Genomic DNA, 24,640 nt, shown 5'->3' with positions numbered 1-24,640 from the left:
TCCTTTTTCCTAAAACATGACCTCCTCACCCTTTACGTTTGTGAAAAACACAGCCACTGTCCTCGCTGTGTTGTGGTCTTGCTGGCCCTTCCTGTCCAGCCTGTCGGGGCTTGTTGTTTCATCAGTCAGAACACATGAGTGAAGTAGATGTGTGTGAAGCAGCCGCCACATGTTTGACCTAATGGCATGGTCTTTAGCAGTTAAACCCAGTGTGGAGAGTCAAGTCTTCACAATTGTCTTTCAAAAGTCCAAGAAGAAACTCACTGGTGAATATAAATTATGAAAGGTCAGTCTAGGAATAGGAGAGAAATATGTACTCCTACTTCATAGGGATCTGGGTTGTTTATTGAAAAAATCTGCCCCATTAACAGCAAGTTGAGAAGAGAACATTATTCTTAAGAGAACCATTCAAAACTGTCTCAAGGCCTATGAATTGCTTCTGTTGTTTAACGTCTCTTATCATATTACGACGCTCACAAATTATGACAGGAATCACAAAGAAACATAATTTGCTGTTGGTTTATTGTGGCATGCAATTTCAAGTGCCTTTTCATACTTCCACCTCTCAGTGCAACACAGACGCAGGATGTTGCTCGGCCGAGCTGTCTCTAGGTCAGCGTGATACAGACGAACGAGCCGGACAATTCACAGGAAGAATCAGTCAAACAATCCTCAAACAGTTTCGTCAACAGCACATAAATCATTATCATCACAGGTTTGACCCACTCCAGTCCTGCATTACCGTAAAGACAGTAAAAGGGAAACCTTTCACGATGTGATATTTCCAAGGAAATAAATGGAATACGTAACAGTATTATTCATTACGGGGACATTTTAGGTATGCTGTCTCTTAAGGAATTTATTCTCCTCATTCTGAAATGTTAAAAAACTGCCCCCATTGACTTAAACATTTAAATATATCTGGTAATCACAGGTTGTATAAATGAGCGTCTATACTACAAGTCCATCTAATGATGGTGCCAGACTGTATACAATGACGGATGTGTACCATCTCTTAATAATTCATTTACATTTCAATCGAACAATAGATTCGCAAATAAAATGTCTAATACAGACATGAATAGTCAGAAAACATCAGTTTATCATATGTTTAACAATCAACAAACAGGGTTTTTTTTTTACCCCCACATAATATAGAATAATGAGACACTTTCTTGTCTAATAAAAAATTCAAACAGTTTCAGCAAAATCTCAAATTCAAAACAAAGAAGCTGTCATAGAATATACAGAGGAAAAAATACCACAACAACAACCCAATGTGGTAATAGCAATAATAGTCGTAATAATAATATAATCTCTATCAAACAAGAATTAATTTTTCATGAACAAAACGAGTAAAATGCTGCAAGCAAACTTCAGCACTTGACGTGGCCACACAGTGGGCATGTGCAGAACTCTTACAGCGCTGGGTGTGTTGTATCACAACTACAGAATCATCAATACTCCTCCGCCATCACAAGAGAGACTATATCGCATGCATGACGCAGGATGCAGGGAGGATGGGGTGAAGGGAAATTGGGGTGGGGGGGGGGGGGGGGAGTGCACCCACTGGCAGTGATGGGGTAGGAATCATTGCAGTGCAATTGGCCACTACAGAAGTGCTATAGACACTTGATAGGAAACAGGGAGTATCACTTTGAAGTTAGTTCAATACTCACAATACTGCTTTTACACACAGTAGAGCCCAGCCCTTTCCCATAGAAACAGGAATAGCGAAGCCAATATTGATACTGAGAGGCAAAAGAAAACACTGGCAAAGTAAACATTGGCAAACAATATAATCTCCAACCCTTTGTGCTTTGGGTCAAAGGGTCAGTTATCAGCAAGTGAAATTCAGGTAAATACTTCCACAGAATATTTAAGTGATGAATATAGAAAAAGTAGCTGAGCAACTTAAGTCTTCCCTGAGCGATTCAGACGGACACGTGTCTAGCCTCCTCTAGTGGAACAAAGCAGAACTGCATAAGAAGTGTCTCACTTGGCCGAGCCTTTCCCCTCCTCACACAGTTTACAGGTGAGGAATATGAAAAGCTGTAGGATTGCGGGGATTGATCACACTGTACTGTACACAACATGGCACTTGACGTTACGTGACTTCAGAGTTGAAGTTGTAAACAGATGCAGAGCGACAGTAGGCAGCTGAACTAATCTCATGACTTGGAGCACCAGAATCCCCGTTCCAGCTCTTCTTTTTTTTTATCTTGGAAAACATTTCGAGAGTTTTCAAAAAGATTATTACATTGAATTTTTCAATCAGTTTGTCTACCGGGGGGGGAAGAGAGAAACCCTAATAAGGTTACCAGTCCACTATTTCATTACTCGTTCAGATTAAATAAAGTTTTAACTTGGAACTCAATAAGCAATCCTCACATGTACGGCTGCTTTGCCATCCTCTAAAATAGGATTTAATGTATAATCTGTCTGAGAGGATCATTTTTGGAAAAGGTACAGTTGCTTAGGTGAGAGGAAATGACAGAGGAAGCTGTAAAGATTCAAATATTAGTCAGCCGTCCTCTTCTCATTCTACACAAATCTCATAAGATTCAGAATCAGGTGTAAACAAACTCATGACTTTAAATCCTGTGTATTCAAAATGAGTTCATGTTTTCACGTTATTTATTAAAGTCATTAAGACAAAGCCACACATGACAGAATGCCTCATATCTATAAAAGGAAGTGAAGCAAAGCTGGGCTGTATGGAAATCACCCATACTGCACAAAATGACAGTGAACTAGACAGTGACATAAGACAAGACAATCAACTTTGTCTCTGAAAATGTAGCAAACAAAGGAAGAGTAACAAAGATCCTGATACAAAATACCTCAACATACAACTTCACAGAAGTTAGCAATGCATCAAATAAAACAAAGCCAAACATTTTCAAAGAGTTAAACGAAGACGGCGCGACAAAACACAAGTGGTGTCCACTCGAAACATCATGCATGAACTCTAAATATTGTTTTACGTTGTACATAGAGGCGACCGGACTGGAAAGCACAGAAAACGCCATGAGCTCACAAAAGAAAATGTGATTTCCAGTTTCTGAGATGAGGTTTACATGAAAGACAACAGCTCTGGAACAGGACAGGAGTCTGTCAGTCGGTGGACACGGACAGAAGTCATTACAGAGCTCAATGTTTACGCCTGTATAACACAAAGAAGAGGAAGGCCACTGTCTTGCATGTTTGTATCTACTATGTGTGAATGACAGCACACGTGTACTGTGTGTGTGTGTGTGTGTGTGTGTGTGTGTGTGTGTGTGTGTGTGTGTGTGTGTGTGAGAGAGAGACCAGTGAGAGTGTTCCTATCTTACAGTCAGGAGGATTAAACCACTACAGGCACACAAAGATGAAACAGAAGTCTTTTTTAAGATTGATTGTGAGTTCAAGTGGCTTGTATAGAAATCTACTAAATTAGCTTCAGCTGAAAATACAATTTCTGTTGTAAATTAGTAATGCGTATTCTTTAGCTATGCAGTATTAGACACCTAAGAATACAATAACGGTAGTCAGTATGGACAAAAAAGGATCACACATCTTAGTTTTGTTGTCATCCCTCCTGACCTCCAGTGATAATTTGTCCCCCAGTGATGAATTATCGTGCCCAAAATCAGTATTGTGACTGTGCCATTGGGTTCTGTGATCTCCTGACAGGCGAAGGAATTCAGAGGTCAACATATGACTCATAACACAGTATCAGCATAGTGAAGACCTCTGTTTTCTGCACTTTGTATATTTCTAGGATGTTTGGGGCGCCCTGTCCATTTCCTCTTAGTATCATAACGTCTATCTCTTCATTTAACAAGGAGTACTTATTTACGCCAAACTATACAGCAGAGGCTATACGCTAAGTCGGGAGCATTGAGCTGAGTGAGGACATTACCATGTAACATGTAATGAGATAGCAAGACGTGAAAAATATTCAAAGAGGTGGCAAAAAATAACAAATAATCACTGTTTTGTTTGATGTAGCTTTGGATAGCTAAGTTTCTCTAAAGCATCACCTGCCTTGGTGTAAGCTACAGAGAAATTATATTCATCACACTATAAAAAAAGATTTGAAGACTTGTATAGAATTTGGTATGTTGGGATCTTAGTCAATCCACGAAAGAATAAGGAAAAAAAAAGATTAACACAGACTCCAAAAACAATTCTAAGGTCAATTAAAAAGTGGCACCTACTGAATACGCTTCTGCTGTCAGCTGTGTTGAATGACAACAAACCAGATGATGTGTAAACCTCACGACTACCACGTCATGCCAAGTTCAGCATCTACTGTTAGAGCAAACTGGTCATGTGTTTGATTGGGCTAAACAGTGAATCACTAAATTCTGTGTCCAGCTGTACACTGTGGGAAAATCCAGACTTAGGAGGCAGGACAAAGTGTTTTCTCTTGCCCCTCACGTGATGATGACGTGTGGCAGCACAGAATGTTGATCCATATCCGTCTAGTTTTATTTAGGCATATGATTGACATATATGAAGGCTGGAATTAAATGGTATTCCCTTTAACCAGGAGGTGGTTGAGGACAAGCGGCTCAGCTCTAACGTAGCGCAGGTCAGAGTCTGACTTTGTGTCCCCTTAGCTTCCATTGAGCAGCATCTCTGTCCCGGGCGTTTCCGGACAGGCCCGGGTCGGAGTGTCCCCCAGTCGAGGAGGTCCAGTACGCAGCACAAGCCTGCTGACGCCCAGACCTCCCGAGACCAACCCTCCAGGAGACAGGGACTTCCTGGAAAACAGAAAGAGAGGAAGGAAGGAAGAAAGGAATCAAAGAGGGGAATCAAAGCCAAGTCCGAGACGACTCTGACTGAGGGCGCCCCCTGTGACACACCGGTCAACATGTTAATTCACCTGAAGGCCATCTTTTTCAGCAGGTGAGCGTCCACCTTTTCTGTCAAAGGACCCTCTGTGTGGGGCCGCTCCTCCACAGGAGAGGAGAGAAGGGGAGAGGAGCAGAGTGGTGAGAGGAGGTGGGAAGCATCCTGAGACTGTGGGGTGGCCAGGTCTAAAGACTCCTGAGAGGCAAAGATGATACAAAAGAAAGATGGTTGTACTTGAATGTAATTTCTTCTTTAATGGAGAAATCTTTCAATCAAAACGTTCCAACTGTAGTTGGACAAATTCACCTCCAAGCTTCAAAACATCCCTTCAGAAACATTCAAGCAGCGTCACAGACTTTGGTTTCTAGGTGTTTTTACTGTATACGATCCAACACTCTGGTGAGATTTACTTACACCAACCTGAGACTTGAGCTCCTGGTGGTCTGAATCCTCCAGGTCAAGAGCACACAGTTCGAGCTCAATGTCTCGTTCTGGGTCCGGTTCGCTTTCGGCCCGGCCCCGGTCCCGGTCCCGGCTGTAGGCGACGGTCTGAAGGGCTTGCAGATCAGACACGATTTTCTCTCCACTGCTTATCGAAGTTCGACGGCAGTGAAGCGCTGACGCACAAAGCTGCTCACTGAAACACATACAAATGCAGACCATTGTTTCCCATTTTCTTTTAAGAACATTCTTGGCATCAGTAGAAAATAATGAAATGGTAAAATAAAATGAAAACATTGCATTGTGCATTAATGGCCTTTCCTGACTCCGTTTCTTGGCTGGCCACAGGGTTTTTATCAACCAGCTAGCGGCACTATTTCTTATTCTGACCACAGAGAGGAAATGACTGCAGCACAATGAGATAAGAGAGAGTGATGAGAGAGGACAAGTGAGAACAAATGTGTTCAGAACAATCAGGAATAAAGTCCCTCGTGTGCCCAGTGGGGTTTAAGCAGAGATAAATCTAACCGATACTGTGAAATTTCCTTAATCATGTTCAACACATTTTTTTAAGCAGGTTTATGACCTTAAAGGTTTGAATTGTTTCCTGTTCAATTCTTCCCTCTTTGCGTGGGGAGTTTGTGTGTTTCCCCGCCGTAGTTTAACAACATGTAAGACACGAGAACGTGAAGTACCTCTCTAGGAAGCTGGAGTGACTGGAGGAGTCTGATCCTCTGGAGCTCCACCTGTAGTCGCTGTGATCCAAGTGGTGGTTGTAATCTTTGAGAGAAAAACAAAGAAAGAAATCAATGCAACGTTTACCTTATGATAAAAGTAATTAAATATCGTTGTGTTTCATAATTCTGTAAATTAAACCGTTTACAAAGGGCTTTGAAGTCAGTAAACAGCTGCACTACAATGACAGGAGATATCCAACCATTTTAGAGATTTCAAAATAAAGAAGAAGAAAAACATGATTCAATAAAATGAATAAATGAAATATGAATAATCAAGGACTTATATCCCTCCTCACCTTTAAAGTTGATGGGCGTGGTATTGGCGCTGCCCTGGCAGGCCGTGGCTTGGATAGGGTCGGTGGTGTGGTAGCCCGTGCGAGATGCCCTGGAAATGGCACCCCACTTGGAGATGATGGGCCCCTCGCTAAAGGGAATGATCGGGTCCTCGTCTTTCAATCGCCGGTAATGATCCAACGAATGCAGCCATCGCTTCCCGACACCACCACCGCTGCCACTGACGCCGCCTCCTCCGCCTCCGTTGCTGTCCAACTCCTGCATGACAAAAACACCGACGCCGTTTGAACACACCCCATACGCTGCCACAGAGATATTGAAATTAAAAAAATAATAAATTGTCTTCAGATGTGTGTCTGCGCCTACTTGCGGATGTGGGAAGAGTCTCACCGAGTGCTCCGAGCAGGAGTGAGTCGAGGTGTGTGCGAGCGATTCGGGCTCGAAGGGGCTGAGACAGGGTCCGATAGTACCACAGGACCACGGAGAGTAGTGTGCTAAGCTCTCCTCGCCTCTGAACCTGCAGCCCACACACTGGCCTCCACTGCTCTCCACATGCTGAAAGACAAGAGAGAGACATTCAAAAAAAAGATGGTGAGAAACGCTCTTTTGCTTGTTTGCATCTCTAAACATAATTCATCCTCCAAGCATTTTTGTTTTAAAGAGACAGGCAGAGAGACGCCCAGCAGCAGTGCTTTGGGACAGCAGCTGGTAAGGTAAGGCTATGCAATATATGTAATTACACAAAGACAGTTATTACACACGGGCTCAGCGGTAAACACTGTCACTTCCACCAGCTCTCTCCACAGGTTTCTACCAGGTGCAGTCCAAAGACATGCAGATTAGGTGAAATAGAGACTCTAAATTGCCCAGAGGTGTGACGTGAAATGAATATTAAGCATACGGTGCAAGTTTTAAGAGGTGCTTACACACCGCATACCAGCCCTGGGTGCTCACAAATTTAAATTAATGCTCTCACTGGCATTGCTGACCTGGTGCCACTTTGCTGCGATCCCTGTGACAAGCACTGGATACCCTGACATAGAAACAGTCAATCCTTCAGCTGGTCTTGTTAGTTCATGCTTGTTATGTAAAGGCATCAAAATTGAATTGAGATTAATGCACAATCACTTAAAAAGTCCTTGTGGCTTTTTTTAATCAGCACTCAATTTGAAGTGGATTTCTTCACAGAAACATATCTGACACGCCGTTAAACAAAGCCTGAGTCACTGCTTGTTACAGTCTCTCCTCTCGCTTTCTCCATTCCTTTCTCTCGCACACACACCCACACACGCACATACGCCACAATTGTGCATTGCTATGATATCTCCCTCCACAGTTGCTAAGCAACTATCCCCCACTAAAATAGCATTGGGCACAGCTGAGGCGCAAGCTTTTGGGAAAGGAATTTAATCCTACATATTTCAGAAACGGTAAAGTACTTTATTACTCTCAGATGCAGGCGGCTGCAGTAAAGCTATTAACGGTCATGGCGGCATTTTAATTGTAATTGTCTATGAACGCCCTTAAGCATGCTCAGTGTGTTTGCGTGTGCACATATGTCGTGTCCGGTATTTGCTCGCTACCTCGGTTGCAAAATCGATGGTGAAGATGGGGGAGGACTGGGAGGGCCTGTTGCTGTTGTGATGGTGATGATGATGATGATGAGCCCACTGTTCCTGCTTCCTTCTGAACAGATCCTCGTAGCCGAGAGGAACACGGCCGTAATCCTGACAAGGGAGCGTTCGACAAGACAGGAAGAGTGAGACAAGAGAACAGATACTTATATTAACATTAGAATATTTGAAACATTCTAGTTTTCAGTTTAGTGACAACACATCTGACCAATAACTACCAAATATCCTACTATTACATCAGTTTGAGTTTTCAGTTGAATCAGATTAATAATCAATCTTTACACAGCATTAGGTGCAATAAAACAACTCTGCAATAGAAATAGCCAAGCTTCTAATGTGCCATTTTTATTTAGACCCCATAGAGCTGTTTGTTCAAAGATTAAAAACAACACTCTTGCAGTTATTAGTGGTTTTGTATTAGCTTGTAGTAAAATGTATGGACAGTATTCTGTACATACAGGTGGGGCACACAAAAGATATACTGGATCTTATTATTGCAGGGCTATTGCACTGCATTGCATTGCAATGTATCGGTGTTGCAATAACAAAATGTTTGTTTCTTTCTGCACAACTTAGAAAACATCTTCAAATCTATGCTGCAACTTTCTCTAAATTATTCTTTGTTTGGACTCAATTTACCTAAAAACAAGGATATCTCAGAGACTGTGCTCTGTATTAATAATCTCTATCACTGGTTTTGTGGCCAGACAGCATTATTGGTAAAATATTCTGCAGAGCTGCAGTAGTCATGCTGGTAATGCTATGTGATGATGTGAGAAGGAGAGACGAGAGTGGGGGAGGCAGAAACATATTCGGGTGAGAAGTGGGAGGACTACAGAGGAGGTTGAAGCTACAAACTGCAGCTCTGTGGCTGGCAGGGAAGGTAGAGGTGAGATGAGATGTGGGTGGATGCAAAGGAAAGGAAATGTTGCTGAAAAGAACCCAGCGATAAATCTGTTCAATGTAAGACTGAACAACATTGATTAACACAGATTCATTTTGCTCTGGATGTACTGGAAGCTACACAAGAGATGCTTCATGACATTGTGAAAAGACAAACAGACAGAAAGTCATTTTAATATAACCCTCAGTAGAGGGCATTCTTTTTTAATTATTGCATGGCTCAATGTGGATTATCTCTCTTATACTATGCCCACCAATAATTAAAAGAAGCTGTAGCCACGTAACAGCATATGTGTCTTAGACTAAAACAGTGACGCAGGAGTTACGTCAGAGGTGTGTTGTCATCTAAAAATAAATCCCTTCAGCCAATCAGAGGAGAGTATTCCCCACAGCTATAAGATGCATGTTGTTTCGCCTACCCTGTGTAGGCCGGCACGGTGTTCAGCTCCAGAGCAGTAGTTGCTGTCTAGAGAGTTGAATCTCTCCCTGAGTGGAGGCTGGTAGACAGAGGAATGCAGCACCTCTGGAGGCAGTGAGTTACTCCTGGCATCCTCTCTGTGGTACAGCTGTTCATGATAACAATCATCAATATCAGAGTAAGTCACGGGATAATGAAATTAACAGTAGCATGGTTGTAAGCAGACGGCTCACCTGAGGCCTCCATACTCTCCTGCTGTCATAGAGGGGAGCGTAAACACCATGAGCAGGCGCCAGAGGCCCATATTGAGGCTGCCCCGGGTGGTGATGGAAGGCAGGAGGTCCCATCCGATCTCTAGGCGGGTGCGGCGGGTACCCCGAAGAAGAGGAGGAAGGTGGGTGCGGCGATTGAGGGTCACCGGGGTAGGAAGACGGCGGAGGGCCAATGGAGGGCGGCAGAGAGGATTCCGGCACGTTGGAGGACCGCAGGAAGCGAGCCATGCAGGGTTTGTGAGGAGGATGAAGAGTAGATTGGTAGTACGAACCTGCCGGAGAGGAGGAGGAGGAGGAAAGAAGACGGAGACAAGAGCACATTCATTGGCACTTTCCCAAGAAAACAATACCGTTTTTAAAATGTTTTTAATTGAAACTTTTATTTAACAATTGACTCACAGGCTGGTTGATAGTGGGGCGTGTCATATGCAGAGTGGGGCTCCTGATAGTACAGCTCTGACGCCTGAGAAGGATGCGGTGCCCGCAGCATGAACTGACCATGTTTGGGCATTGGAGCGCCCACGTCGACCCGCCCGACTGTCGTCAAGGGAGATGACGTTGAGGAGTGGTTGACTGGAGTCCTGGGAGGTGAGGTGGGCTTCCTGGTGGACAGAATAACAACGTAAAGAGAAAGAAAGAACATATGAAGGAGTTGGAGGTACCAAAGGTCACACTTACCCAACAACACTTCCAAAATCCTGTGCAAATATCCAACGTGTTCCAAACCACATATCAGGTATAAATGCGGATTTGATTAGATTCAATCAAATGTAAATAAAAGAAAACCATGTGAGATAAAATTTTTGTTACAAGAGGAAGTTTGGAATCGTGCATGCAAATAAACATTAATATATTACTTATTTTTATGTTGTTAAATTACTTATTGCCTATATTCATCTTGGCAAATATGACTCCACATAAATAGTTATGCTCCACTGGAAGTAATATTACGCTGGTCACAGGGTAAACAGCCAACAATAGAAGTCATAAAAGCATCAGCGAATAAGTGGATGAATAATCTTACTGTTCACTTGACCCCGATGTGTTTCGGGTAGATAGCCCGTTGGAGCCGTTAGCCGCATTGGAGACATTTGGCACCGCTCTGCTCATTTCCTCCATCATGTCAGCCCCTCTGGAGACCAGTTGGGGGTGAGTCAGGCCGGAAACTCCCTCCGTCAGGGAGTCGGTGCTCTCCCCTGTGCCTTTGAGCCCCTGCCCCATGTCTGTGGACACGTCTGAGTGGATGCTGCCCTCCATGGTGAAAGTTTTACCCATAACCCCTGGGGATAACGGGAAAGTGCGGCCCACGCTGCTGCTCTTCTTGTTTCTCAGTCTGAATCTGGAAAGAGAAGACGGGACAACAGGGAAATTCAGTACTATGGGTCATGTGTTGCTCAGAGGAGAACATCTAAATAAACATGTCGTCATTGGATATTTGCACTGGCGGCCGTTTGTAAATCCTCTTGTAAATAAACACACGATTAAATAAATACAAATCTGATTAAAAAAGGTGGGTTTGGGGAAGGCTGTGTGGAAAAAGGACTCACTTCTCAAGCTCATCCTGTGTGTGTGCAAATGTACAGTTGGTTCCTCTCGGGCAGCCTCCTTGCTGACGAAGGTCTCGACACATGCTGGTCTTGTACTTGCTGTTGGCCTGAGGCTGCAAAATGCACAGATGCACATTTACTGCAACATTCAACCAATGCATGCACGTTTTGGACAAAAGACTAACATGTACATATGACTCTTAGTCTGAAGTTGTGAAAGTTATAAAAACAAGATGTTAGTTCATGTTTACTCTTAACAGCATCAAAAATAGTTTCCTGGTTTACAGAGCTCAACACATCATGGCGTCATGGTGTGACCAGTCATCTTTTACATTATACTGTATTTTCTAATATTCAAAAGATTCCTTTAACCCACAAAATGTCTCACTTGGACAGAACTTCAGGATAGCATGCCAGGGATGCTACTGACAAACAGGAGACCTTCATCCTCTATTCACTCTACTACACTGTGTCAGCTGTTTTCAGTCTTGGTGTCCAGAGACGAGACACCACGTCATGTCCCTTTCCCCGTCTTAGAAGCCGCCGCCAGGAGGAAAATAGTGCGCTAGTCGACCCTGAACATCGACGGCCTTCTACGGTGCCTGGATGGAGCAGCAGTACAACTTCTCCCCTTCACTAGTCTGCACTTTTCCACTGGGCTAATATGACGTTCATGATCTCTCACACGTCCTTCAGCTCATCTAGTTTCTTGCATTGTTCTGTGGTCTATTTTAATTAATCGAACCGTTACAATCTCTCCCTTTAGCGTCAGTGTACCTGCGGAGCATCGTGGCTCTTCTTGCTGAAGTTTTGTATGAATTCCACTAGTCCATGAACCACCAACTTCACAGCCAGCATCACACTTTCCAGCTCCTCCCATGAAGGTGCCGGGGCATCTGCAAACAGATCAACAACACCGTCTGTTCAGAAGAGAGTCAGAAGAGAGTCTTATCGCTGCACAACGTCTCTAAAAGGCTCAGGTAGCAGCGGACCCAGAGAGAATTTAGCGTGTATCCGACACAGTTGGGACTATAGATGTTGCAGGTGTCGTGTTTACTGTCTTCACAATCCTAGTTTAGCATGTTAGCATGCTAACATTAGCTGAGACAGATGGTAATGCCATTAGTTTTGCATGTATTTGGTCATAAACCAAAGGGCTGTACACGTTTGAAGAGAGGGGTCACAGGCAAAGAGATCCAATTTCATGGCAATCCATCCAAATTAAACCAAGACTTCCTAATACAGAATACATTTCCGAGAGCCATAATATTTCTAACCCTCGTTGTTGTGCTTTGATTAATAAATATTCAACACACAAGATCAATCAGTAGTTTTAATCTTCTCTTTTGTGCTATTTAATTGCATTTTGGTATGCGAGTGCCACAGCTTGCCTGTTTGCTTCACTTTTCAATCTCATTAATCTTGATCTCTTTGTGGAACAGGACAAGCCGTTCATTCCGAGCAGTGTGAATCATTCAGACTCGTTAGCATTCATTCAGATGAATACTGTTGAACAAACTGACGCACCTGGGTTGTGGTCTATGTTGGCTAGCAGCTCTAGATGTGGTCTAAGGCTTGTGAGGTTGGCGGGGTCTCCTGTCCTCTGCAGAACGATCGTTAGCTCCTGAACGCTCTTTGCAAACGACTCTGGAGACTGCAGCTGGAGCAGAAGATAGAAGAGGAGACTGAGACTTTAAAAGAAAATAAAGAATAGATGAATTTGTCCCGTGCTTCTGTTCTCCAGAGGCTTGTTTTACCCACCGTGTGAAAACTAAAAAGTGAGTTCATCAATAACGATCGTTGAAACTTGTGGAATGACAGCCTGTTACTAATGACGGGCATATGCATCATACTGGTACCTTGTCGATAATGGACTGCATATGTGACTTGTGGACCAGGTCTCCGTAGAGCAGAGAAGACCACTGCTCGGGTGAAATTCGTAGGCCCGCCTCCATGGCGATGTGGACGATCTGAGCGTCATGTTCTCTCCGGAGAGCCTCATACGTTCGAAACTCTTCTTTCAGCTGCATCAGCGAGGAGTCTTCATCACGCTTAGTGACCTGACAGACGATGAAGGGAAAGAGAATAAGAAAGAAAGGGGGGGGGGGTTGAGAGACAGGAGAGAGTACAAAGATGAGGAAGACAAAGAGGGAGTGGACAGATTGTTTCAGACTTTTGTCCTCGATACAAAATGAATAAAAGAACTGTAATTCATCTTCACTCTAAAATGAAACTTCACTCCTTGTTAATACTATCCAAGACACTTGTCAATAAAGACTGATAAATGTATATTTTTGGATCTCAGCTGTCATTAAACTAGAGTAGCTAATCGGATAGTGAAATATTCATTTTAGGGTTACCTTTAAAATAAAACTGTATTTTGATTTGGGAGTTTGTCCGGATGTGGCGTCTTCAGACTAATGAACTCAAATTCAGATCAAACAAAGGGATTCCCCTCTTCTCAGAATCTGCCCTATGAGTAATCATCATAAGACACCAACACACACATCCAGCTGACGTATCACTTACAAATGTCAACAGTCAAAATTACAACCGACAGAATCAGATTTCCTGCTGTCCATCCTCTGTCTGTTTTATTACTGTTCCTGCACTCTCACCCCTCTCTCTCTGCATTTCTGAGCTGTCTGTCTGTGTCCTGCAAGGCGGGGCAACAAGGGCAAATATAGACTGCTGCTGTTGCATCAGGAGCAGATAGCTGGCATTTCTGCCCTACCAGCAATGTCTGTCATCAGATAACAGGCACAGAAATACACTCACGCACACAAAGTGTATCCACAGACGGTCGTATCGTCATTACAGATATGACTTTGATGCAATAGAAGATATTGGGTAACCCATTTAGGCCGTGATAATGCTTTAATGTCAGACAGAGTCATCTTAAATTGGACCTCAATCTACAGTTGAAAAGGTTATCCTCGTCTCTGTTTATCTTCATTTGATAGAGTTTATTAAGTGGAACATATTAAACTTAAACTGACAGGACTAACGGTTTTGGAAAACATCTGTAACTGCTGGAATAAAGAAAGGTATTCATTTGGAGCGCTGTCTCTGCGGTAGAGGATTATGTGGTGGTCTATTTAAATACCCTTCTTTTAATCAGGCCAATTATTATGGCTTGGGTTCTTGGTACAGCAGCAAACTGAGGTTCTTTTGTTCACGTTGACGTAGATTATGGTCAAAGGCCTTTTTTTATTAAAGCATTTAATAGTGCAGCTCACTCACATGTCCTTGCTGGTGGACACATTAATGCGTTTGGTGTGTATTTATGCTCATTCATGTTGCCCGTACCTTGAAGCAGGAGGCCCTGTAGAGAAGCTGCACCACGTGCCCTATGCTGGTTTTGGAGGCCTGGGGGAACCGAGCCTCGAGCTTTTGGACCACAAACAAAACCAACACCTTCCTGGACAAAGCTGAGCCGTCCTCCAGAGCCAGTAAAACTAGCTTCAGAGCATCTTCCTGCATGGCTGATGAGGGAGAGCGACAGAGGGGGATGCAGAGCGGTGGGAGGTTGGAAGAATACAAGGCATGTTTTAATCAACAAATCAAACAAACAGATCTATTTCTAACACGTAAAGGGTCTTGGAGCCAGGTGTCCTCAGACTTTCAAATGTACTCCTTCTGTTATCATGATGAGAAACAGTTTCCCAGTCAGAATCTGCCCTATGAGCAATCATCACAGGACACCGGGTAGCAGCACCAGCAGTCAGTTTGATGAGGCAATCTAAACAGGCAATTTACTAGGTAACTTCTGGACACACTGTTCCTCATTCACCAAAAGTTCTTAAGAACCAATGTTTTCCTGTGTGGGATAAGAACAATAACATTAACACTAAACATTTGAGTGCTGACATGTTTGTGCATTATTCGTTATTTTCTTCAATTCTACAGGTGTATCATATTATTTCATTTTACAATCATATTTGTACCTATGCCTATAAATGTGTTTTCGTACACTTTTTCTATTTCAACATCAGTTCTCATCGTTTTTACTTGATTATTGATTATTGATTTTCAAATATCATAAACTTCGGCCATTGTTTGGGCATTCTTGACTGTATTCTCAACGTTTCTCTTCATTGTCTGTGTGCACACAGCCTTGCAGTCACATCACCTTCGCCTTTTATGGGCATTAGCAGGGCGTTTACCTGCGCAGTAGAATCAACTGGCATTTACCAGGACAATGGGATTCATGACAACACAGGTATGAACAACTCTGCGGTTTAAGAACACGTTGTAAATCAGACGTAGAATTTTCTTAGGACTTCTCTTGAAAACAAATTTAAGAACAAACTTAGGAAGATATTGTTGAATGAGGCCCTTGTCCAGTCAACTGAAAGACAACTAATTCTTTTGAATTCCAACACCAAACTACTAAAATAACAGTCAAGTCATTTCATAAATCCAACAGGCTTACAGCAGCAATAAGAGCAAGATGACGCTTCACACAGCTCTTACTTTACTATTGCAAGTCTGCCTCAGATCTACAAAACAAAGACATGTGTGGAATCTGCCTGAAATGACATTCAAATGTCAGGTTACAAACCGCATGTACTGATTGCCTCACACATCTATGTGTTTGTGTCCTGTATGTCATTCACACCCACCAGGTCCCAGGAACTGGCAGCCCCGCGCCCTCACCGCTGCCCACAGGTTGGCAGAGAGCTGCTGGGGGTTCTGGTGCTGCAGGATGAGCTCGGTTACGGTTCGTTCCCCCAGCGACCGTCCTGCCCGCACCGCCCGCACACGGCCCTCCTCCTCCACCAGCTGGCAGTTCACCAAGGTCACCAGCTTCCTCTGCATTGGCCGACTGAGCACGCTTGGACTCAGAGTCGCCACACCTGCAAAAAAAGGTGACAGTTCTGTGAATAAAACTGTGAATTAAAACATTTACTTTAGTTAGCATTTTGTCTTAATTCAACTCTGTTCATAAAGTCTGTTAGAATCTGCTATGTCGGTGGATTTACAAGCCTCTTCACGGAAAGATGAGCCTTGAAGGTTCACTGTGCATCTAATCTCCAACCAACCAATGGTTTGTGCTTCTTAGGGAACTAGAACATGACAAAGTGTGAATAGTACAAATTATCTAATTTGCCAAAAAATGATGAATGCTGCCACAGCACCGTCACCCAGAATTGGCTGAACAAACCGGCGGAAACTGCTGGTCATTTCTGGGAGGTCAATCTTTCTTGTCTGGTTACGCGGAGGGATACATTTCCCCTCAGTACCATAAAAGTACAGCTTTCAGGCGTCATGTGAAGTGTGAGATGCATGAATGCCAAGTTGCACAGGCAGTTCAGCTGCAGCCCACGCACATTTAGTGTGAAGATCTTCATTCTCTTTCACAGATGCCCAGAGATTCAAAACTCAAAAGATGTACCGTCAAAAAAAACACAAAAACAGACATTTATATCTACACGCACAAACCTTTCGCTCCGCTGATAGGTTTTAGGTAGAGAGCCAGCTCTTCCACGCACACCTTGCACACCTCGTAGTTCTCAACTTCTGCTGCGCTGCTCAGGCTCACCTGTTGCACATCTGGGATCTAAGAGACGCACACAGTGAGATCACACGAGACGCAGACACACGGAACGTTGTTTTACTCAAACACGCCTTCTCTCGTCCCGACTCACCTGAGCTCCGACCAGCTGCAGCAGGGCACAGTTGACCGGCAGCAGGTCGATATCAGTGCTGATGGGTGTCTGATCGAAGGGGCAGGCCTTGCGGTGCAGTTTGTGCAGGCAGGTCTTACACACCGTGTGGGAGCAGCCCAGGCTGATGGGCTGGTGGCCGCTGCTGTCAAACTCATTGTAGCAGATGGGACAGGACAGAAACTCGGTCCACTGGGCCGCCTGCACTGGCATCCTGCCACCACACCACCGAGGGAAGCGTCACCGAGCTCAGGGGGAACGCATGCCAACGAGCCCCGACAACAGCTCCTGCTTGCCAGCGCCGACGATGACTGTGAGGAACGGGACATAAAGTTATGCAGCAGTTATGTTGACAGAAAACTGTAAAAATGTACAAGCGCTAAAGCTGCAACTAAGGGTGTTTATTACTGATTTGTCTACAGACAGTTTACTACTTCCTTAATTGATTATTTGTTTCAGATCTAACTGTTAAAATAAAGTACTTTAAATAATCCGCCACATCCCAGTGTGCATGTCCTTACAATAACATCACTTCAACTATAGCGACACCACAAGAGAAACGTATTACTCTCTGGGATTTACACTCAACAGGACGGAATAAAAGTAAAGAGAAGGTTGTGATAGTTTTGTTCCAGAGCCCATTAGAGCTCATTATGTGCATATGTACTCTGTTTGTATATATAATCAGCTGCTTGCCATAAAAGATTGTCACCTGCCACAACAGCTTCAAAACAAGTAGTGAGAGCTAACAGACATGGTGTCCAACAAATAAAAGGAACAGGATGAATGTCATGAGTTTGAGTCTACTCATTTAGCTAAGTACACAGGCAATCTTCAGCCACTCTCGCCATAAAAGTCAGACATTCATTTAATGTGGGCAATAAAAGCACTCTCACCTAAAAGAAGGAGTTGCCAAATTCTCAACACATATTGCGATCAAAGGCCTTGCTGTGAACACAGTTTGTACAGTGTTAAGTCCAGGTCTATATGTCACTGACCTCACTACCAACACGGACTGTACATCATTCAAACAACAGCCGTAAATATCAAAATAACAAATAAAGTATGGAGGAATACAACATGTAAACCACATGTTTGAGTGACTGCAAAAGATGAAACATAATTGAAGAATACAGGTGAAGACAATTGACTCAAAACTAAAGGTCCAACATTAAGTGCTGAGTATTAATTTGAGGGAGAGTCTAGTCCTGAGGTATCATCTAAGCTTCCACTTCCTGCTCTTTGAGACAAACCCTCTCTTGTCTAGTGAAGACTGAGCTCACGCTGAATCATGAGAACACTGAATGAGCGTATCAGTTCCCGGACAACTGATACACACAGACAGGGATAAAGCTGAATCATAACAGCTTCCTGTTTCAGGGAACGTTTGTAGGCCAAAATGTTTGTTTATGCCAAATGTTCCCAAACAGGCTGAAAATACGGATATATGACACTACTTATTTAGAGCTTGTTTAGAGTAGAATCAAAAAGTAAACATCCATAAATAATTACTCTTGTAAAGGATCTCAGTTATGTTCCGCAGGCAGTAGTTTCACTCTAACTTATCTTTCTATTTTCTGACATAAGGCTTTATTTTAGTTCAAATCCTTTATTGAAAGCAATTTTGTAAATTCCCCCAAAACCCAGCCTATGATAAAATGTGAGTAAAAAGATATTTTAGACTTCATGCTTTACTTTGATTTTGAACTTTCTGTCACTTTGTAATTTCTTTTGAAAACATTTCCTCTTCTTACATTCTTATTTTCTACAACCTCTTGTGTTCCGTATGTTATTTGATGCATCATCCCATTAACCAAAAGGAAAACTTTGCATAAAATACATGCAAATAAAAAAAAGCTATCCTTCTGTCTCCGTTCTGCAAAGTGTTTGAGGCACAGCATGCAGACAGTCAGCACCTGTTGCTGTTAGAGTCTGTTGCATCTGTTCAAACTGCCCACCAAAATAGCAGCTGGTGCCTTCACGAGACAGGTGCCACAATAATCTGAACAGAAATCTATTCATAAGGGTTTAGAGATACAGTAAACCCCCCCCCCCCCCCCCCCCCCCCACACACACACACAGTAAGTACAAAGGACAAAGAAACTCAGTTCATTTCTCTCTCTCTCTCTCGCTCTCTCTCTCTCTCTCTCTCTCTCTCTCTCTCTCTCTCTCTCTCTATCTATCTAAAAACATGTACAAGTTATGACCAAGTTATGAAACAACTGTTATGCCAAATAAATAAATAAAGTCTCTTTCCTGTGTGAACATGTATCAGTCCAATGGAAAAAGAAAGTGGAAATGTGCACATTACGCACATTACGCATCATTTTAGACAATAAAAATACACTCAGCATGCATTTGAATGTGATTAAAATCATAATATGCGACACTTATATTGCCACTTACATACACTCCCACACTGCCCGCAGAGCACGGTCCCCGAGGAACCCCCACGGCCGCGTGGACAGCTCCGCTCTATCTTCGCGCATCATATTTTCTTCTGCGAGGAGGCCAAATAAAAGACCGATTACGGAGTGAGCACCGTCTGAGGAAGAGCGAGGTAGCGCTCGTGCGATGAAACGGGCTCGGTGGCGCGTTTGGAGACGATCTATGGATAATGGAGTTGTATCTTGGCGCGCGTGAGCCTGGATCAAACGCCCTTTCTCTGTGTGAACGGATTAGGGAGTGGTGCAAACTCTGGGGGCAACTGTTCACCGCGAGTCACTGGCTGCAGTCACGTTGACAGCCACCTGTTCCTGCTCGGAGCAACTGCTACATCCTATTTTGATTTTTTTACAGACATGCCCTGGCACAATACAGGTCTGGCCTGTTGCTCTGTGGAGAAATGATTCCTGCATGCATGGCTGGATACCAGCCTGCGCACTGTCACACCACAATTAAGATTCACGACATGCACAAGTACCTCAAAGCACATGGGGAGTCCATAATACTATGATGTACTTCCATTACTTGCATGAATAGATCAATACTTGTGTGTATGTATGCAAGCATGGCACACACACACACACACACACACACACACACACACACACACACACACACACACACACACACACACACAAAAAGCCCCCATGGTCATGACTAAATTTGGTCTTGTGACACAAGAGGGAAGAAGTGGGTGTGTTGTGTTATCACAGAAAACCATAACTTCCTCATTAGGCTTTCCTCCCTCACTTATTTAAAAATGAGGAAATCAACCTGTGAGCTCTGTTTATATTGTTCCAGACGTGTTCATGCCTGCAATTCGCCTACAGTGGTTTGTAATGTAGGAAAACTTGAAGCATAAAACACAAAGATGCAGCACATTCAGCGTCCATTTTTAAGAGCAAAGTATCCCTAAAACTGTTGAAAGAAGGCTCGGTGGAACCTAATGTCTTGTAGCGGCCTGTTGAGCGCCCCACTCTACCGAGCGGAGGATGAGAAGTACATTGTGTCTTTACGGCCAACAGTTGGCGAGCTATCATCTTGGGACAGTGAGTCCTCGCTTGGCCCCCGCTGTGTGGGGGAGGGCATCTGGAGTTTCCTTTCTCACAGAGAAGGAGAGACAGAAAGAGAAAGATTGTTTTGAGGGAGTGTTTTTTTTTTAAGAACACTGAGGTTGGCCCTCCTTCAGTTTTCGAGGGTCTTAATTAGATTTGGACTTTGTTTTAGATACGTGATGAGCCTTCCTGTTGAGTTAAGGTCAGGCTAACTTAAGGGTAAAGGTCGATATTCTCACATTGCCAGCGAAAGGTTGGCTAGAAATAAATCAGGCGGACTCTGGTACAGGCTAAGAGCCCTACAGCGCCTGTAAAATGTCCTGCCAGGAGGGAAACGTCTTTCACATGGCTATGGTGCGACGATAGCACAGTTTCATTATGTCGTTAGCATGCAGCTTGTCAGCTTAAGTCTTTGTCGTGGCTGTTTCCCATAGAAACAGGGACTTTGAAAATAGCAATGCAACTGAAAGAGAGAGCAGAAGGAAGCCGAATACAGCAGCCAGCCAATAAGAGGCTCATCCAAGTGGTGCACACCCTCATGCAGGGTAAGGTCGTGGCTGGAGTAACTTATTAAGCCGTTATGATGTGTTTGACAAACTGACATCGTACATTAGCTCTGACAGCTTCAAGTCTGGGGCCTCGTCATGCATGCGCTGGTGATCTAAGACACATTCTGACATGAGGATCTGTGTTGCATGTCATCCCCCTTTTCTCCCTCCGGCCAATCTCGATTATCAACTACCAAATAAAAGCAAGGAGATGTCTGCTAAATAATCTGAAAGTTAAGACGTTTGACCAGTTTATGGATCCACAACAACCAGTAGCAGCAATGAGGGATGAGCTGTCTCAGGGTTGTCATCTGAGGGACAAGCAGTCATGCTCGTAGCGTCCAAAAACTGCTCTGCTACACACGCACACACGCACACACACACACGCACACGCACGCACGCACGCACGCACGCACGCACGCACGCACGCACGCACGCACGCACACACACACACACACACACACACACACACACACACACACACACACACACAAATAGGAACTAATAAATGGACACATGGACACACACACACACATCGCCACAGAACATGAGTGGGACCTGAAGGAAAGGAATCTGAAGTAATATGAGGACTCCTTCTCACTGTCGCCGTGAGCCCTGAACTAGAACATTTTATGTGTGTGTGTGTGTGTGTGTGTGTGTGTGTGTGTGTGTGTGTGTGTGTGTGTGTGTGTGTGTGTTTCAGTGGATCAGTAAACCCAGGGTGGCGTTTTCACCAGAGACACAGATCTAAAAAATACAGACTACGTTCATACTGCAAGCCTTCCTGCTCAGATCCATTTTTTTGGTTCTGCTGTTCACATTGTATGTGGCCCGTATCAGACCCCAGTGTGAGCGGGTCACAGTCCTGAACCAACCCGCATGTGCAAAAGACCAACAAGAAAGACGTCCAACACTGTTGTAAGAAGTAAACAAGGAGGCCCCTAAAGTCATCATTCACTGTTTCATGTATAAATTGACGTGGTGTGGAAACCATGCAGCTAATTAGTGAGCGGCTGATAGTGATCACCGCCCCTCCACTGTATACCTCCATTAGAGCTGTCTTCCATGTTTGCATTGACCGAGGGACTCCTGCCAGCGCAGGATTGTGACGAATGTTGACATAGACTGAGGTAAAAGTCGCTAGAATTCCGCTGAATATTGCTGTTCAGACTTGAGGTCGCATTGCAAAAAAAATCAGACCTGTGTCTGATTTAGGGCCGCGTATGAAAGTGTCCCCAATCAGAATTAAAAACATCCGATTCCATGTAATTTGTGGCGTTCACACTGTTATGAAAACCCCCCAGATCTGAGTCACATATGCACAAAAAAAGCTGAAGTGGGCCACTTTTGCCTGCAGTCTGAATATACAAAAACTTCCCAAAAACTGAGTAACTATCACTACATCAGCACAACAGAAAGGTCTCATTCAGTAACTAAAGACAGTACTACTGTAATTACTACTCCAACATACTCATTTTGAGAAATGCTTGTGTTTTAATGAGACTGCTTTGGTATTACAGAATGTTTTTATTTTTGTCATGATTCACTTTTTGTGTGTTTCGTGTTCATGGCCCTTTAAAACCTCTCCACAGCATAAGCTGCACTCAGTTTTAACATAAACTCCATTGCAGAGCCTTCAGGGAACACATTTGTTAGTAAAGCTTCAAACCCACCACATCTGTGAAAAAATGTATTCTGAAAAACTAAAGCAAGATAAGGAGACTTTAAGAGTCCTACAACGCATTCATGTTGACAACAAAGTGAAACAAATGAAATGGGATTTGTGTTTACAGGCAGAAAAAGTCAGTGGGAGGCAGCGCTTCTTGGCTTTACAGTGAAAGCAATACTTGTAACCGCAGCATGCCGGTAAATGATGAAGTTTCAGCTTCAGCACTGATGATGCTTGTTACTCTTTTAAAAGACTGGGGAACACACTCCAGTAGACACTGGGAGTAACAACACACTGATGCACATGCATTCTGCAGTGACAAATCATATCACATTTTGGCATTATCATCATTTTGAATTGTGTTTTTGTATGGCAGCTCAAGGTTATGATGGTGCAAGAGCAGCTCGTTTCTTTTCAAAGGAATGTGTTGTTCCATTATTCATTACAGGATTCCTACAGTTGTTTTCTTGTCTGCTCACTTGTTTGTGAGCGTACAGTCTGTGGGTCTGTGGGATTATTTATTCACTAGGCCTGTCATCACAGTGTGTGGATGGTAGGCAGGGCAACCGTACAGCTCACAAGCTGCTGTATTATACAGCACACAAAATAGAGGCCTACTTTATTACGCATGTGAGATGTGGCTGCACTAACGGGAGCATCCAAGAGTTAAGCAACCTTAGTTTGTTGCAGCCGTGGATAATATTGTCAGAGTATCAGGTTGCTTCCAGTTGCAAATCAGCAGGTTATAGAGTAACCTCCAGCGTGACAGGCGGCTGCACACCGACTGAAGGCGGCAGTAAATAATATGCAACAACCTGAACTTGGAAACAGCTCTGCTGTAGCTCAGGAGTCACTTTGAGAGCAAAAGTGATACATATCACATTTGTGGAAATGCCTATCATCACGCTTGGGGTAACACCAACTAGTCTCCCCCATTGCAGCAGCATTATCTACAATTTGAATGCTGCTTTACAACATGCAATGACTGCCTCAACTCTTTCCAGAACACCCCGGTTTGCACCGGGATCCGGCTGTGAGCTATGGGCCCATCATTTCAATACAACCAGGCTTCTTATAAAATTCCATTTGCACCAGTTGCAGGAATTGATGATGAGCTGGTGGCCGAATAGTTCCAGGTCTAATAATAGCATTTCTGAAATCTGCTGCTAATGATATCTCCTTTTCAAGAAAGGAAAACGACAAAATAAAAAAGCAGTCCTAGTCTGACATTGAAATGTCAAAGGCTTTTGCACACAACAAATAAAACCTCGATTGGAAGAGCAGGAGAAAGTAGCGCGCACCTCTGGATAAGTCACTTACCTCACGCACTACACCATGAGCACCAGAATAAACATATTCATCCACAGAAGCGCATCAAAATAATAATAATAATAAAAAAATCTTCATCAGTTGCAAAACAACCGCAGCAGCAAGCCCAGGGAAATAATGATTGACGTGAGCTGGCTCTGCATTTCAGGGCATTGGAGGCAGGTCTCTTGGTCCGGTTTGGATCCTCTGCCCCCCTTTTCGATAGTACATGACGGACACGTTCACTCAGGTACGGTGAGCCGCACACTCTCGGTTTGACTAACGGGGCTGGGAGTAGATGGTGGTATCGCTCCGCCGGTGATGGTGCCCGAACTGCGCCTCATCAGACTCACGACGGCGCCGCGCGGGCGGAGAGCCGCTGTCCCGCTATACGCATCTTGCTCTGCCCGAGACGCGGTTCTGTTCACCCTCCGACGGTTCAACAAAAATGCTTGTGCGTAATTGTCTGAGGGGCGGCGTGGGGGCACTATTTTAATGTTGTGAGCAAGGATAAAAAGATGTAAAGGGGCAAGCCGGAACAAGCCGCTTTTCGAGGCGTGGGCTGCCTGGTTTTAAAGGAACAGACCGGCAGAGGATGCGCTTCGACAAGTGCGCCTGTCGAGAGGAAGTTCACACACACACACACACACACACACACACACACACACACACACACACACACACACACACACACACACACATGCAAACACACGCAGTTCCCCCTCGTTTTGTTGCAGCCCTACGTTTAGAGAAGTGGAGTAGAGAAGAAGAAAAGCATGCCTGAGCTCAATTCATCTTCCACATTATTCATAATGTTTACCCTGAGATGACCTATAAACATATTCATATACTTTGCAA

General features: G+C 43.9%; 1 protein-coding gene across 6 annotated transcripts; it reads right to left on the bottom strand.

Annotated features, from left to right (window-relative positions):
• Positions 1–505: 505 nt before the first annotated feature.
• rc3h2 (ring finger and CCCH-type domains 2) lies at positions 506–24,284 on the bottom strand. 6 transcript variants are annotated; one of them, XM_068705817.1, is made up of 20 exons: positions 23,795–24,284; positions 16,740–17,068; positions 16,534–16,651; positions 15,714–15,947; positions 14,398–14,573; positions 12,948–13,148; positions 12,616–12,748; positions 11,866–11,984; positions 11,089–11,201; positions 10,566–10,880; positions 9,941–10,143; positions 9,503–9,813; positions 9,271–9,417; positions 7,898–8,041; positions 6,681–6,869; positions 6,317–6,572; positions 5,979–6,063; positions 5,257–5,479; positions 4,874–5,037; positions 506–4,751 (listed from the first exon to the last, which is right to left on the bottom strand). In XM_068705817.1, exons 2-20 carry the CDS (start codon positions 16,968–16,970, stop codon positions 4,604–4,606), a joined length of 3,510 nt encoding a protein of 1,169 aa, XP_068561918.1. In that variant the 5' UTR covers positions 16,971–17,068; positions 23,795–24,284; the 3' UTR covers positions 506–4,603. The 6 variants fall into 6 exon arrangements, with proteins under 6 accessions (XP_068561918.1, XP_068561922.1, XP_068561923.1 ...); XM_068705821.1 differs by having other exon boundaries at positions 5,263–5,479; XM_068705822.1 differs by having other exon boundaries at positions 6,705–6,869.
• Between the last annotated feature and the right edge of the window lie 356 nt (positions 24,285–24,640).

This window comes from Cebidichthys violaceus, unplaced genomic scaffold (assembly GCF_023349555.1).
Source record: "Cebidichthys violaceus isolate CVI_PGR_0920_01 unplaced genomic scaffold, fCebVio1.0.p SCAF_12, whole genome shotgun sequence".
Classification (NCBI taxonomy): Eukaryota; Metazoa; Chordata; class Actinopteri; order Perciformes; family Stichaeidae; genus Cebidichthys; species Cebidichthys violaceus.
This window is presented reverse-complemented; position numbering and strand designations above follow the sequence as displayed.